The 12,590-nt window shown below is 38.9% G+C and overlaps 1 protein-coding gene across 3 annotated transcripts in view; it reads right to left on the bottom strand.

Moving 5' to 3' along the window:
- Window positions 1-2,633: 2,633 nt before the first annotated feature.
- The window catches only part of LOC136846501 (uncharacterized), a 100,880-nt gene continuing 90,923 nt past the window's right edge, over window positions 2,634-12,590 (bottom strand). For 2 of the 3 annotated variants that reach the window (XM_067117347.1, XM_067117348.1), the window contains exons 6-7: window positions 5,900-6,084; window positions 3,587-4,686 (exon numbers count right to left, since the gene is read on the bottom strand). In XM_067117347.1, the coding sequence (XP_066973448.1) occupies window positions 4,531-4,686; window positions 5,900-6,084 (341 nt within the window). In that variant the 3' untranslated portion in view covers window positions 3,587-4,530. Of the gene's footprint in view, window positions 4,687-5,899; window positions 6,085-12,590 lie in introns of all 3 variants that reach the window. The other variant, XM_067117346.1, reaches the window with a different exon arrangement.

Here is a 12,590-nt window from a genome sequence, read left to right as displayed (position 1 = left end):
TGTGTTACGTGTATATAGTTACTCTACTAGTTCAAACTGATTGTTCACAAAAACCTAAGACAATTCTTTCAAATAAAGTCTAACTAAAATGCCTATCTGCATCTAGTATGCTTGATCATTTTCAACACAATTTTCAACCCTGTAGAAAATCAAAGCAGAAAAAAATAACTGGTTACGTCATTTGTCAAAACTGAGACCAATCAAGAAAGGGTATATCAATGTTCCATACACACAAAATAAAGAAAGGAGATATATGGATACACCTTGCCAGGTTGGGTGACCTTTCATGAGAAGTAGCAAAGAAATGAGACAAAAGATGCCTTATGGAGGTAGAAAAAACAGGGATATTATCCCAGATATAACTGATACAAAGTTAAACAACCAAGACAGTTTAATTCTGAAAATAACATTTAAATATACAATCTTCAGCAAATTTAATTTGGTCTAAATATATTAAACTGGTTAGTCATTCAATAAGGGAGTTATTTAACTTTGAAATTAAAAATAAATCAATAACACTTTTTACCATTTAATGAGACAGGAAGGATCACAAAATATATACTTTTAAAAATGCCCACTTACATAACTAATGAAAAGAAAAGTTATTGGTTCTTGACTGATAAACCAGCCTGATAAACACCTATAGGATCAAATGTAAAGGATATAGACAATCTGAAAAATATATGTCCAGGATCTCCTTTTTTCCACTTTTTAAGTCTAAATGCATACATATAAATATCTACATTCAAGAAAAAATCTTTAAAGTAATAAAAAATCTTTGCTTACTAAACCTACACTAATTACATAGGTGATAGTGCTTCCATGAAAGGTTTTTAAAAAAAATAATAAAAAAGCATATCTATATTTATAAATATATAACAAGACTTGATTACCACTTCCCTAACTTGTTTACCTAGTAAAATCTTCATGAAAATGCAGACAAAGCACGCTAGACAACCAGGGGCCAAAGGTTAATTTCAAACAACAAATGTTACAAATTGCTACTGTAGGTCATCCTCATTATTTAGCCTTTTTACCCAATGCCACTAACTCACCATATATATAACATATGAATAAGCACTGAGTTGCTCATCAATAATGCAAATGAAGAAGCTTGAGATTCTATACCTAGCACAGAACAACAACGCCTTACTTCTTTTTTAACACAACCATACCTAGCATATTTTACTATCTTGGTATCAATTAGGTTAACCTTTAAGAGTTCTTCCAAGATTAAACTATGGACAAGCACAAAACGCCATATGAAAATGCTAGGTCTAAGATGATAATATATCATCTTTTACAAACTTTTTTGGAAATATTTGCTTGTTTTGAAACCAGCCATACTACCTTTAGACAAAATCAGTCAGTAAATCAAGTTGCTATACATAGAAATGCCTCTTTATTTTAAACTGCCTTCATAATCTGACAAATTAAAGCAAAGCATATCCATATAAAATAATGAATTTTATGAGTTTCAACCAATACAGCAAAGAAAATCTTGTTGAAAATTAAACTTTTAAAAAATACCAGGCATTATGCCTCCACAGGAGGTTAGGTCAAGTTTCTACTGACATAAGGGAAAAACAAGGAAAACCGAATGATCCGCAACGTGAAATTAAAAGAAGTCCAGCATACAAAGCCATCCATCCATTTGGTCCCTGAGCCAACACCACTAACAGGTAAAGAAAGGTTAATCTTTATTGCTCATTAGTCATAAAAATGCTCACCCAAGAAATTAGCATTTAAATAAGGATGATAACACAAGTTAGGAAGCGCCCTAATTCAGCTAAGCCCCTACATTCAAAGGTTACCATACTCCACTTACATGTTATTCCACAACACTTTCCTTCAGACCTGCCTAATTCTATCTGCACTTGATGCCTGCAGCTCAATTTGCACTACCTGAATGTCTTCAATAGCATTAATGAAGGGACTGCTGCAGGCATCAAAGCCCTCACCAGAAAAAAATAACATACAACTATATCTGTCTATATATTCCTGACCACATCGACTTTACAAATCTACTTTAATTTACATTGAAAAACTGTTACAGATCATGAACTTGACTGAGCTCTTGTTCTGATGCCTACAAAAGACCTTCACTAAATTTTACATACCACTTACTGGAATGATCATACAGAATTAAGTTTTTACATCTGCTATCCACACTTTTAATATTGTGTCAATAAACTAAGGCATTGGCAAGTAAAAATGTTTTACACCAAACCACTTCTAATTTGCACATTTGCAAGCAAATTCATGCCTTACCTCAAATGAGAGAGAGAGAGAGAGAGAGAGAGAGAGAGAGAGAGAGAGAGAGAGAGAGAGAGAGAGAGAGAGAGAGAGAGAGAGAGAGAGAGAGAGAGAGAGAGAGAGAGAGATTTACTGGACCAGTGAGTCAAAATTATTGCCTTTGATGAAGTTGCCCCATTGGGTTTTTTCTTAAGTGAGAAAAAATTTGGATTAAATGAGAGAGAAAAATTTGGATTAAAGAGAGAGAGAGAGAGAATTATGAGGTTTACCCAGACTAGTGAGTCAAAATTACTGCCTCTGATAAAATTGGCCCATTGGATTTCTTCTTGAATGAGAAAATCTGTGAATGAAAGATTTAAATGAGAGAGAGAGAGAGAGAGAGAGAGAGAGAGAGAGAGAGAGAGAGAGAGAGAGAGAGAGAGAGAGAGAGAGACTTGCCTCTGCTTGGTTTACTTCAGAACTGACAAGGAACAGAGGAAAAATATGTCTGCAACAACATACCAGGCAGTTTAAAATAAACCACAGAATTAGCTAAAGTACTTTAAAATCCTCTTTACACCAAAGGTGACTTTAGAATGATGTGACTGAGAACAAGAGATACTACCTTCCATATTTATTATTTTAAAAGCTACTTGTTCATAAAGAGATTAATATCATTGATGCAAAACGTGGATATGAATCTGTGCAAACAGAAGGATGAAATGACATACACAAGTGCATGTACATGTACACAAGACTGTAACAATGGTGGAGTCTGTAGAAGCAATAGATGTCTGTACTCGAGTTTACGACACATAAGTAATCATACCTATCCATGTGTAAAATTGTACTTGACTTTTGGAGATACCCTTTTAAACATTTATTACCACCTGGAGAAAGTACTTGATAATATAGACATCTAAAAAATTATAAAGTCTCTGGAGTTTTAGAATTACAGCACGATACTATACATTCTTTCATGCAACACTACAAATATCATTTACGAAATACTGTACAGACAACATTGCAATACCGTACACACATACATACATTATATATTTATGTATATATAATGTGCATACACTGTACTTAACATACATACTGTACATATATACATATGTATATACAGTATATATAGTACTTCAAAATATGTATATAAATACTGTATATAAAAATTTATATATATACAATATACACAAGTGTAAGACAGAGAGAGAGAGAGAGAGAGAGAGAGAGAGAGAGAGAGAGAGAGAGAGAGAGAGAGAGAGAGAGATGCATCTATAAAGGTATACTGTAGAAATGAAATAAAAAAGGTGTAGGGGGGATGGCAGTGTGTATGAAAAGTGAGACATTTATACAGAACGAAAAAAAAGAATTAATATATTAACAAAGACTAGAATTTATTCCACTGTGTGGCACAAAGAGCCAACAGGACTTGAAAACCTAACTTTCCAAGAGTGTATCATAATGAGTGTCAGGGCAAAGCACCAACACGTGAGCTGCACAATGAGGCTGGACTCTGCCCCCGTCATGTGTCCCCACTTCCCCAGCCTGGTTGCCAGAGCTCACCAGAGTACAAAACATCACAGATAATATAAAAAAAGTCTCTTCAGCATGCACTTGTATCACACAAGAGACGAAAGTTAAGCGTATAGGAGGGCCTGCTTTTGTAACTGCACTATTGCCTCTGTTCATCTCTGTTTTTGTCATGCTTCACTAGTGCACACTAACGAAGAGATACTATCACACTTGAACAGATATTGTCAAACAATATCACTTCACTCTGGAGCAACACTTGATTAATCATAACAAATTATTTCATCAACATTACAGTAAAGCCAAAGTACAAATGGCTTTTCAGTCATCAAGTACTACACACAACAACGATGGGCTTTTTGTGCCACTACTGTACAGTGGTCTATCTTGGGCCACAAGTGGGGCATCACCGGGTGCCAAAACCTGAGCATTTGTTGTGGCCACAGAAGGTATTACATCCCCAATGTCTGTGACTCCAGCCACTGTAACATTGGATCCACCACTAGATACAGCAAGAGACTCGGTTGACACGTCAACCTGTGATACTCGCACAGCTCCTCCACTATTAGGCGGCCAGACTTTTACATAATTATTATTATTTGTGTGGCATACCGACCTATTACTCCAAAACGGTAGGGCAACAGTGGCCACTTGAGGCAGGGGCGGGGCTGGAGCAGGTCCCTCCTGGAACCCTCCTGTTCCCCCAGGTGAGAGACTTATTGGCAGGGCTGAGGAGGGTTGACCCCCCGCCCCGGGAGGTCAGGAGGGTTCTTTCTCCTGTTGCAGTACATACGTAGATCTTGCACCAGTTACCCCACTCTGACCCGAGCCTAATAATTTTAAAGAAAGTCCTCCACCTCCAGCACCTACAGTCCCTGCAGTGCTCTTGCCCTGCACTTGCAGACGATTTAAAACCTGAAAATACGTTACAATTAATTAAGGCCCAGAGGAAAACCATATAGCACAGCAACTTGTCACCAACAACCAACACTGACATTTGTCAATATATCAACAACTTACTAACCATAAGCAATAATTCAAGTTTAGCATACCAGTAAATCATTTGCATGATCAAAGATCAAATCATATTTTTAATTTCCCAAAGTATACAAACCAGGGCCTTTTATGTAGGAGTATTCAGATTCCAGCTCAACTTAGGAATACTCTTACATAAAAGCAATGGCTTACATTTCCTGGAGAAATAAGTCTAACAATCCCAATTCTATGAGCACATTTCACATAAAAATGAAAACTAGAAATTTACAAAATAACAATAATTTTCTGACATCTCAGTTCCTAAAATTACTTCCAATAGTATAGTTTTCAGTGGAAACTTCCTAGTATATTTCCTCATAAAAAATAAACTGAAGTAATTTCTATATAAAAGTTTCAACATGTGACAACTCGTTTGTAACACTAAACTAATTTTTTCTTACCCACATATCAATCGTAATTAACCTCCTCCTCAGTATCTTTTTGCCTTGAGGACAGATGCAAAATAGTTAAAAATAAATTTTTTAAACATGATTAATTCTGAAATGTCACTGGGGAGTATGTGCCTCCTTCATTCTTTTGTGTAAAAGAGAAAAACCAAGAGAGGTTTTAATGTAAAATCAAACTATTCATAGTGGTAATGCCACAATTTCTTAATTAACTAAAAAACATCTGTGCCTCATCTGGAGTTCTCCTGACTGAATATTGAAGAAATTTCAGCGTCAACCCTTGTCCTTAATAGCTACACTGTTTTTACAAGTTGCATTGAGCATTACTAAAAAAATTGTTTTATCAGGGCTTGGAAACACTTGGAGGGTTATTAACTCTTGAGTTTTTATTTCTCCTTATAAAACACTAAGCATCATACTGGTTATATTAATTGCTAAAACAAATCATATACTTCTAAAAATACTAGCACGAGACAACCATTCTCTCACTAACGTTTCTTAGACAAAGCACAATATGTGCAGTGAAGTAAACCCTTTTACAATTTTATAAATACAATGCCTAATTAACAAAACGAGAACCTTCAGGTGGTATTAAATATAAATTTTCAATACCAAAGGCAAAAGATGAAATCATTTTTGTTAAAATCTTAAGTGTACAATTAACAGAGGAAGATTTTGCTAGTTACCTGCTGCACCTGATGAAAAGTTAGAGAAGTGGTCGCACCACTCCCTGGAACAGCAGGGGTGAGATAAGTTACTTGACCAGGTGGTAATCCTTGGGTTGCGCCACTGACAGCTGCAGCACCCACAGTACTTCCACCACTTATACCACCACCAGATCCAACTGAAGTCGTGACTCCGCTGGCACTGACTGTAGACATGAAGTTAAATTTGTTTCACCAATAGTAAAATTACTTTTTCATCATTATTTTTCAACATAGATACAGAATGCATTCACAGAAGAAAGCACTATTAACTCCACTAACAACTACTCCAAATACTATTATTTGTAACTATATCATAATCACCATTACTAATGTAATAATAATAATAATACTAATAACAATACTGAACTAGTCCTTCTTTAAAGAAAATTTCATTACAGAAGACTGCAGGTCACCAGTTATTCTAGTACTTCCAATATCCCCTCATTTATAAGAGGAACTGAAAAAGTAATTAAAAAAGTGAGAGAACTTCTGCAATCTCTTTTACTGTAATAATAATAATAATAATAATAATAATAATAATAATAATAATAATAACAATAATAATAATAATAATAATAATAATAATAATAATAATAATAACAATAACAACAAATTTGTATTTTGTTGTCATAACCTTTATCCAAAACTTGATTCTCTATAAAGCATGTAATAAAAAAACATTCTCACCTGTTTATACCAAAACACATTTACATTAAAACATATTTTTGGAGATTAACTTTATTCCCGCTCCCCTGCTACCTCTCATGATTCATGTGATACAGTAACTTCTAGCCCTCTTCATCCTACACAGGTAATGGGACCTTACAAACCACAAAATAAATCCCAACCTAGAGGCTAACAGCCCTTTCTGCACTCTGCCAGACAGGTCAATCCTGTGTTTAATGAGGCTCGCTCCTTTCCTAAACAGTTTATACACAAGAACACCACATGAAATGAAAGAAATGAGATATTTTAACCCTTGAATGAGTCATTTCCTCATGATGGGTGGTTTCAGGAAAAATCAAACAGCAGCCACTGTTATACATACATTCTGGTCTCCCATCTACATATTCTTATACAAACATGAAAATTTCTAAAAGAAAATACCATCAAACATAAGTTCCATCACAAGCATTTTTAAAGATCTCAAAAGCCCTACACAGTTCTTTCTTATGTTCTTGATGTTCTCACATCTGTTCCTTGTCAACAGTCCATACATTCACTATTCCTTGTCCAAAACCCATACCATATATGTACTCTAAAGCATTGTGCCTTAAGTCAAATTTAATGTCAAAACCTTCCTTTATAATTCCCTAAGCAATACTAAGGGCCAGTAAGTCTTACACTCTACTGTTCCTTCTTCATAAAAATGACATTTTTATATTAAAATAAAGTTTTATATATACTTACCAAGTAATTACATTGCTATTGGTTCATACTTTTTGCAGCAACTCAAGTTTTAAAAATTTCACAGTAGTGCTCATATTGTTTTGGTGTACGCAACAGATGCCGCCCACTTTTGGAGAAGAATGGTACATGGTACAACCGGCTCCGGTATTAAACTTGTTCATGCATAATGTCCATTAGAGGGGAGGCGTGAGGGCTCCGATCTTGTAATTATTTGGTAAGTATATATAAAACTTTATTATAACAATGTGATTTTTATATAAGCAACTTACCAAGTATTTACACTGCAGAATCCCACAGAGAAAGGAGGTGGGATACATGGACACTAACTACCCATAAACACTCAGTAATGGAGATGAATTTGAAATAGATAGGTAGCCAGCATTGGACAATGCTTGTAACCTTACCTGTTGGGAGAGCTACAGCAGACAGGTACTGCCTCTGGTCGGTGCTCATCATCAACCTGTAATGGCGCAGCAGTAAAGCAGAGAATTACCTCTACTTTAGTTGGTGCTTTGCCGCCAAGGAGTACTCTGGTGGTTGCCAAAGCCTTATACAAAGGGTATGCCCTTGCCCTGGGCACAGTACAAGAAAAATTTGACATAATATATTGTTACCTACACCTTATGTAAAGCACTAAACCCATCCATTAGAAAACTGGTGGGTACTCTGGGTACATAGTACCCCCAGGCTCCCATAACTCAAGTCACCTAAATTCAAGGTGAGGGGATAGAGAAATAGGAGACAAGCTCCTGTCCTTCCTTACCCGGTACCAAGCCAGCCACAGATAACAATCTTAATGTACTGCAGCTTTCATAAGTGATTTCTACATCACGCAAATAATAAGACAAAAACAAATCTGCACGTCCAGTACGTAGACTGAAGAATAGTCTGACAGTGACATATGGCGTTTAAAAGCCAGTGAAGTAGCGACTGCCCGGACTTCGTGGGCTTTAAGTTTCGATTAACGTAGGGCCTCTTTCTGAATTCCCCTCTGGGGTTCAGAGATCACTTCTCTAATAAAGAGGGATGTGTTCTTGGACGTAGAGTGAGATAGGTTCTTTACGGAACAAGAGAGGTTAAGAGAGGGGCTTCTGATGCTCTTAGTCTATTCTCCAGCTAACATTTTAAGGCTCTCACCGGACAGATAATTCTCTCCTGGTCTGTAGGTCCCAGGATATCTGTAAGGTTCTTGATAGAGAATGAATGGGGCCAAGGGTTGGCTGGGGTTTTGTTCTTCGCAAGAAACCCGAGGATAAACATGCACACCGCATCACCTTGTGAAAAGCCAACCTTCTTGTCCAAGGCCTGTAATCCACTAACTCTTTTTGGCTGTTGCTAGAGCAACCAAAAAGAGTCTTCCTCGTTAAGTCTCTCAAGGAAGATGTTTGAAGAAGCTCAAAGGGAGGTCCTGAGAGCCGACAAAGCACGACGTCTATGTTCCAAGAAATAGAAGGCAGTCTGTGTTCCCTTGTAGTATTGACAGTCTTTGTTCCCTTGTAGTATTGACAGTCTGTGTTCCCTTGTAGTATTGAAAGATTTAATCAAGTCACTAAGATCCTGACCTTGTTGCAAGATCCAAACCTCTGTGCCTAAAGACAGAATTGAGCATGGATCTATAGCCTTTAATAGTCGAAGTCGCTAGTCCCCAAGGAGACTTCAGGAAGATTAAAAAAAATCAGCTATTTGAGCTAAAGTGGTCTCAGAAGACGCAATACTGTGTCTTCGACACCAGTCACAAAAAACTGACCACTTAGCCTGGTAGATGTTGGATGAAGATTATCATCTACAGTTGGAAATAGCCTTCGCAGCTGCCTTTGAAAATCCTTTCCCTCTGACAAGCTTCCGTACAGTCTGAAGCCTGTCAGAGCGAGAGTGGGCAAACCTTGGTGATAGTGGAGGAAATGAGGTTTTTTGAGAAGACTTTAAAGGGCTCAAGATGTTATCGTGACAACGATGAATTGGTTCCAGAGAGAAGTCTTGCGCCACCAGGACGCTTGACACTAGTTGAAACTGGCTGCATTGGACAATCAGCAGAAGTGGTATGAGATGTTAAACACTTGTCAGAATGTGGCACCAAATGAGGCGGTGAGTGCAGCAACTGAGTCCAGGGAGATGTCACAGTAGTAGTCGCCGAAACCAATGAACTCTCAAAGTCCTGAGAACACTTGGGTAAAATCTGATCTGGCACAGAGCACTTCCTGGTAAGAGGCCGTTTAGCAGGGCGAACCGATGTAGGACGATCAGTGCCAAAGATGGTCAGAGCGTTCGGCCTGGACAGCGAGCTCTCCTCCACTCGGGCACTCGTAATCCACTGCACCAACATACGTCACTGGGAGGTCGAGTGCTACTGAACGTTGGAAGCGAACTGTAATACCACCCACTGGCTGCTTGATGCCAGCTGGCCACCTGGCATCAGACGAGCAATCACCCGCATGGGACGATCAGGCGCCAAACGGTGGTTGAAGCGCTTAGCTCAGAAAGCACGTTCACATCTACTCAGGCGCTTGTAATCCACTGCATAAACATACATCACTGGGCGTTCGACTGCTATCGAACATTCAAAACATACAGCAGTATCACCAACTGGTCACTTGACACCAGCCGACCGCCTGGCACCAGATGAGTGATTGCCTGCATACAACAATCAGGAGCCAAACGGTGGTTGGAGCTCTCGGCTTGGAATGCACGCGCGCCTCCACTCGGGAGCTCGTAATCCACTGCATCAATATACGTCACTGGGCGTTCGACTGCTATCGAACGTTCGAAACGTAGAGCTGTATCACCAACTGGCCGATTGACGCCAGCTGAACACCTGGCGCCAGATGTGCGATCAGCCATGATACTGCCTCCCCTCACTGGGTGCTCGGCCGACACTGAACACACCCCCACTGGGCACTCTGCTGATACTGGCCAATCGGCGCTCTTCTTAAACAAGAGTTGCAGTACAAGCAACTCGGGAGACATCGGGATGTCTTCCTGGTCCCAGAAGCTGCAAGGTTCAGAAATCTGTCCTAGACCTCTGGAACGCTTACAAGTAAGCAGAGGATTGCGCTCGGGAGCTGCTGACTTTTACAACGGTATGATTGCTCCTCCTGACCATGTCAGAATCAGGGTCCCTTGCCAATGCGGCGTGCACATATACTTGGAAGCCTTTTCAATGGCTGTCCACCAAAACCTGCGGACAGCAGGATCGACTAAGGAGTAACTGTCTGGAGGCAAAAATCCCCACAGACTCCCATGGACCGACAGTAAGCTTCCTCCCAGGCTTAGGGGAGTCTGACAGGGACCGAGTTTAGGAGATCCGTAAGACGCCTTTCTAGTGGCTGTCTGTCGATACCTGGGACCAGCAACAGGCTTGACTGAGGGGGCAACTACTGGCGGCCAAACCCCACCAACCTCCCCTGGACGTTCGGTTTGCCTCCTCCCAGGTTTAGGGGAGTTTGACACGACATTTGCACTCAATTGATTCATGAAGATCTTAACAGATGCGCCCAATTGAGTTATGGTATCTACCAAATGCTAAATTTCTTATCTACTCAGGCTTCAAGGCTGGCTAAGGCACTGGGCTCAGAAGGTAGGGAGCCAGGTAAAGGAGTTACAGACACAGATAGAGGACTTGGAATAGGGGAAAAAGCTGTCATAGGCACCTCTGGAGAATGCTACAACTTAACCTCGGCTTTAGGAGCCGCCTTTCTCTCTCTCTGTGCTAAATGAGAATTTAAAGTCTTCCACTTCCCCTGATCCCACTCCTTACACTCATCACAGTTAATGTCAGGAGAGCAATTTTGCCTCTACAAGCAGGTTTAGATAGTATGGGTGTCATACTTAGCATATGTCTTTCTTGTCCTGCAGCCCTTGCTGCAATACCTAATACTATGAGTACTCGAGTCTGACATATCAAGTTACAATTAAGGGGAAAAGCTGATTAGTCCTACCAAAAACTCCATTGTACTTCACCAAATTCGGTAATGTCCACAAACTACTGGTGAAAACAAATCAAAACAAAGCTACCCACCGACTGATGTTCAGTCGATGAGTGGCAGGAACAAACTGAATACCTGAGCCAGTTGTACCTATTCTTCCCCGAAAGTGGCCAGGGTCTGTTACCTACACCACAACAATATGAGCACTACTGCAAAATTTTTAAAACTTGAGCTGCCACAAAAAGTAGGAACTAATAGTATTGTTGCTTATATAAAAAGGGAAATTTATTTGTCCTTCCATTTCTTCTGAAACCTCCTCAGAAAGGTATACTTCAATCTTTGACAACACTTATTCCCTGTCCTGTAAGTTACTCTCTCCCTCTTACTCTGGGCACTCCAAATCTACCAACTATGGAATATATCACTCATTTTCCTGTCAACATTTTTTTCTTCATCACTAGTTTGACAGTGTGTGTGATGTTCCCTTCATTCTAATTCTTTTCCATACCTTGGAACTATTTTCATTTTTTATACCTGGATCATCATTTCTCTTCTGCCACATAATCTGTGCTCTTACAACCTTCTCCAGTCATATTACCTAAACACAAGTAGGTAAGAGAAAGACGCCCCCCTCCATTTAGGCATTCTGGTCTTGGTCTGTATGGTCAGAAAGGGCAATGTATTTGGTTGCATCAGCTTGCATTTTACTTGCAAAATATGAAATTCAGTTCAAGTTCATATCAGATCAAACATTTATGATTCAATATTTCAAACTCAACTCCTAAAAATTACAACACAGAGTATAGTATGTATATGCAAGTGCCTATTCGTGAAGATGCAAATGTAACTGAATTACTAACCCTTGGTTTCTGTTCATTACACTATACTATCGCTTAAATGCCCTCATAGATCCAATACATTAACCCTTAATGGACGGGCATCATCATCTGAATATCTACAACTGGTTTTGAGTGATGGATGGGCTAACTCATATTAGTATTAATATTATGCACCATACGATTTGGATATATTTAGTGGGAAAGATGTTCATAACACTTCATTGGTCGATAAATGACTTATGGCAACTGTAGTAACTCAGCACAGGACAGAGGGGGATTAGTGTGCCTTGAGACTTGATGGGGGAACGTATTGCCCCTCTCTACCCCATGACGTCTTTTTATTTATTTGCTCATAAATATACCCTGGGATTGCTGTTGGTTTTAGTTCTTATCTTTTATGATAATATGTCATCTATAATTGTAATTCTGTATACCTCACAAAAAGTTACTGCACCTCCCCATCTCAGCAAATCTCGTGATTATTTTACAACAAATATA

Source organism: Macrobrachium rosenbergii, chromosome 15, assembly GCF_040412425.1.
Source record: "Macrobrachium rosenbergii isolate ZJJX-2024 chromosome 15, ASM4041242v1, whole genome shotgun sequence".
Classification (NCBI taxonomy): domain Eukaryota; kingdom Metazoa; phylum Arthropoda; class Malacostraca; order Decapoda; family Palaemonidae; genus Macrobrachium; species Macrobrachium rosenbergii.
The sequence above is the reverse complement of the archived record's forward strand: the minus strand, read 5'-3'. Positions and strand labels throughout refer to the sequence as shown.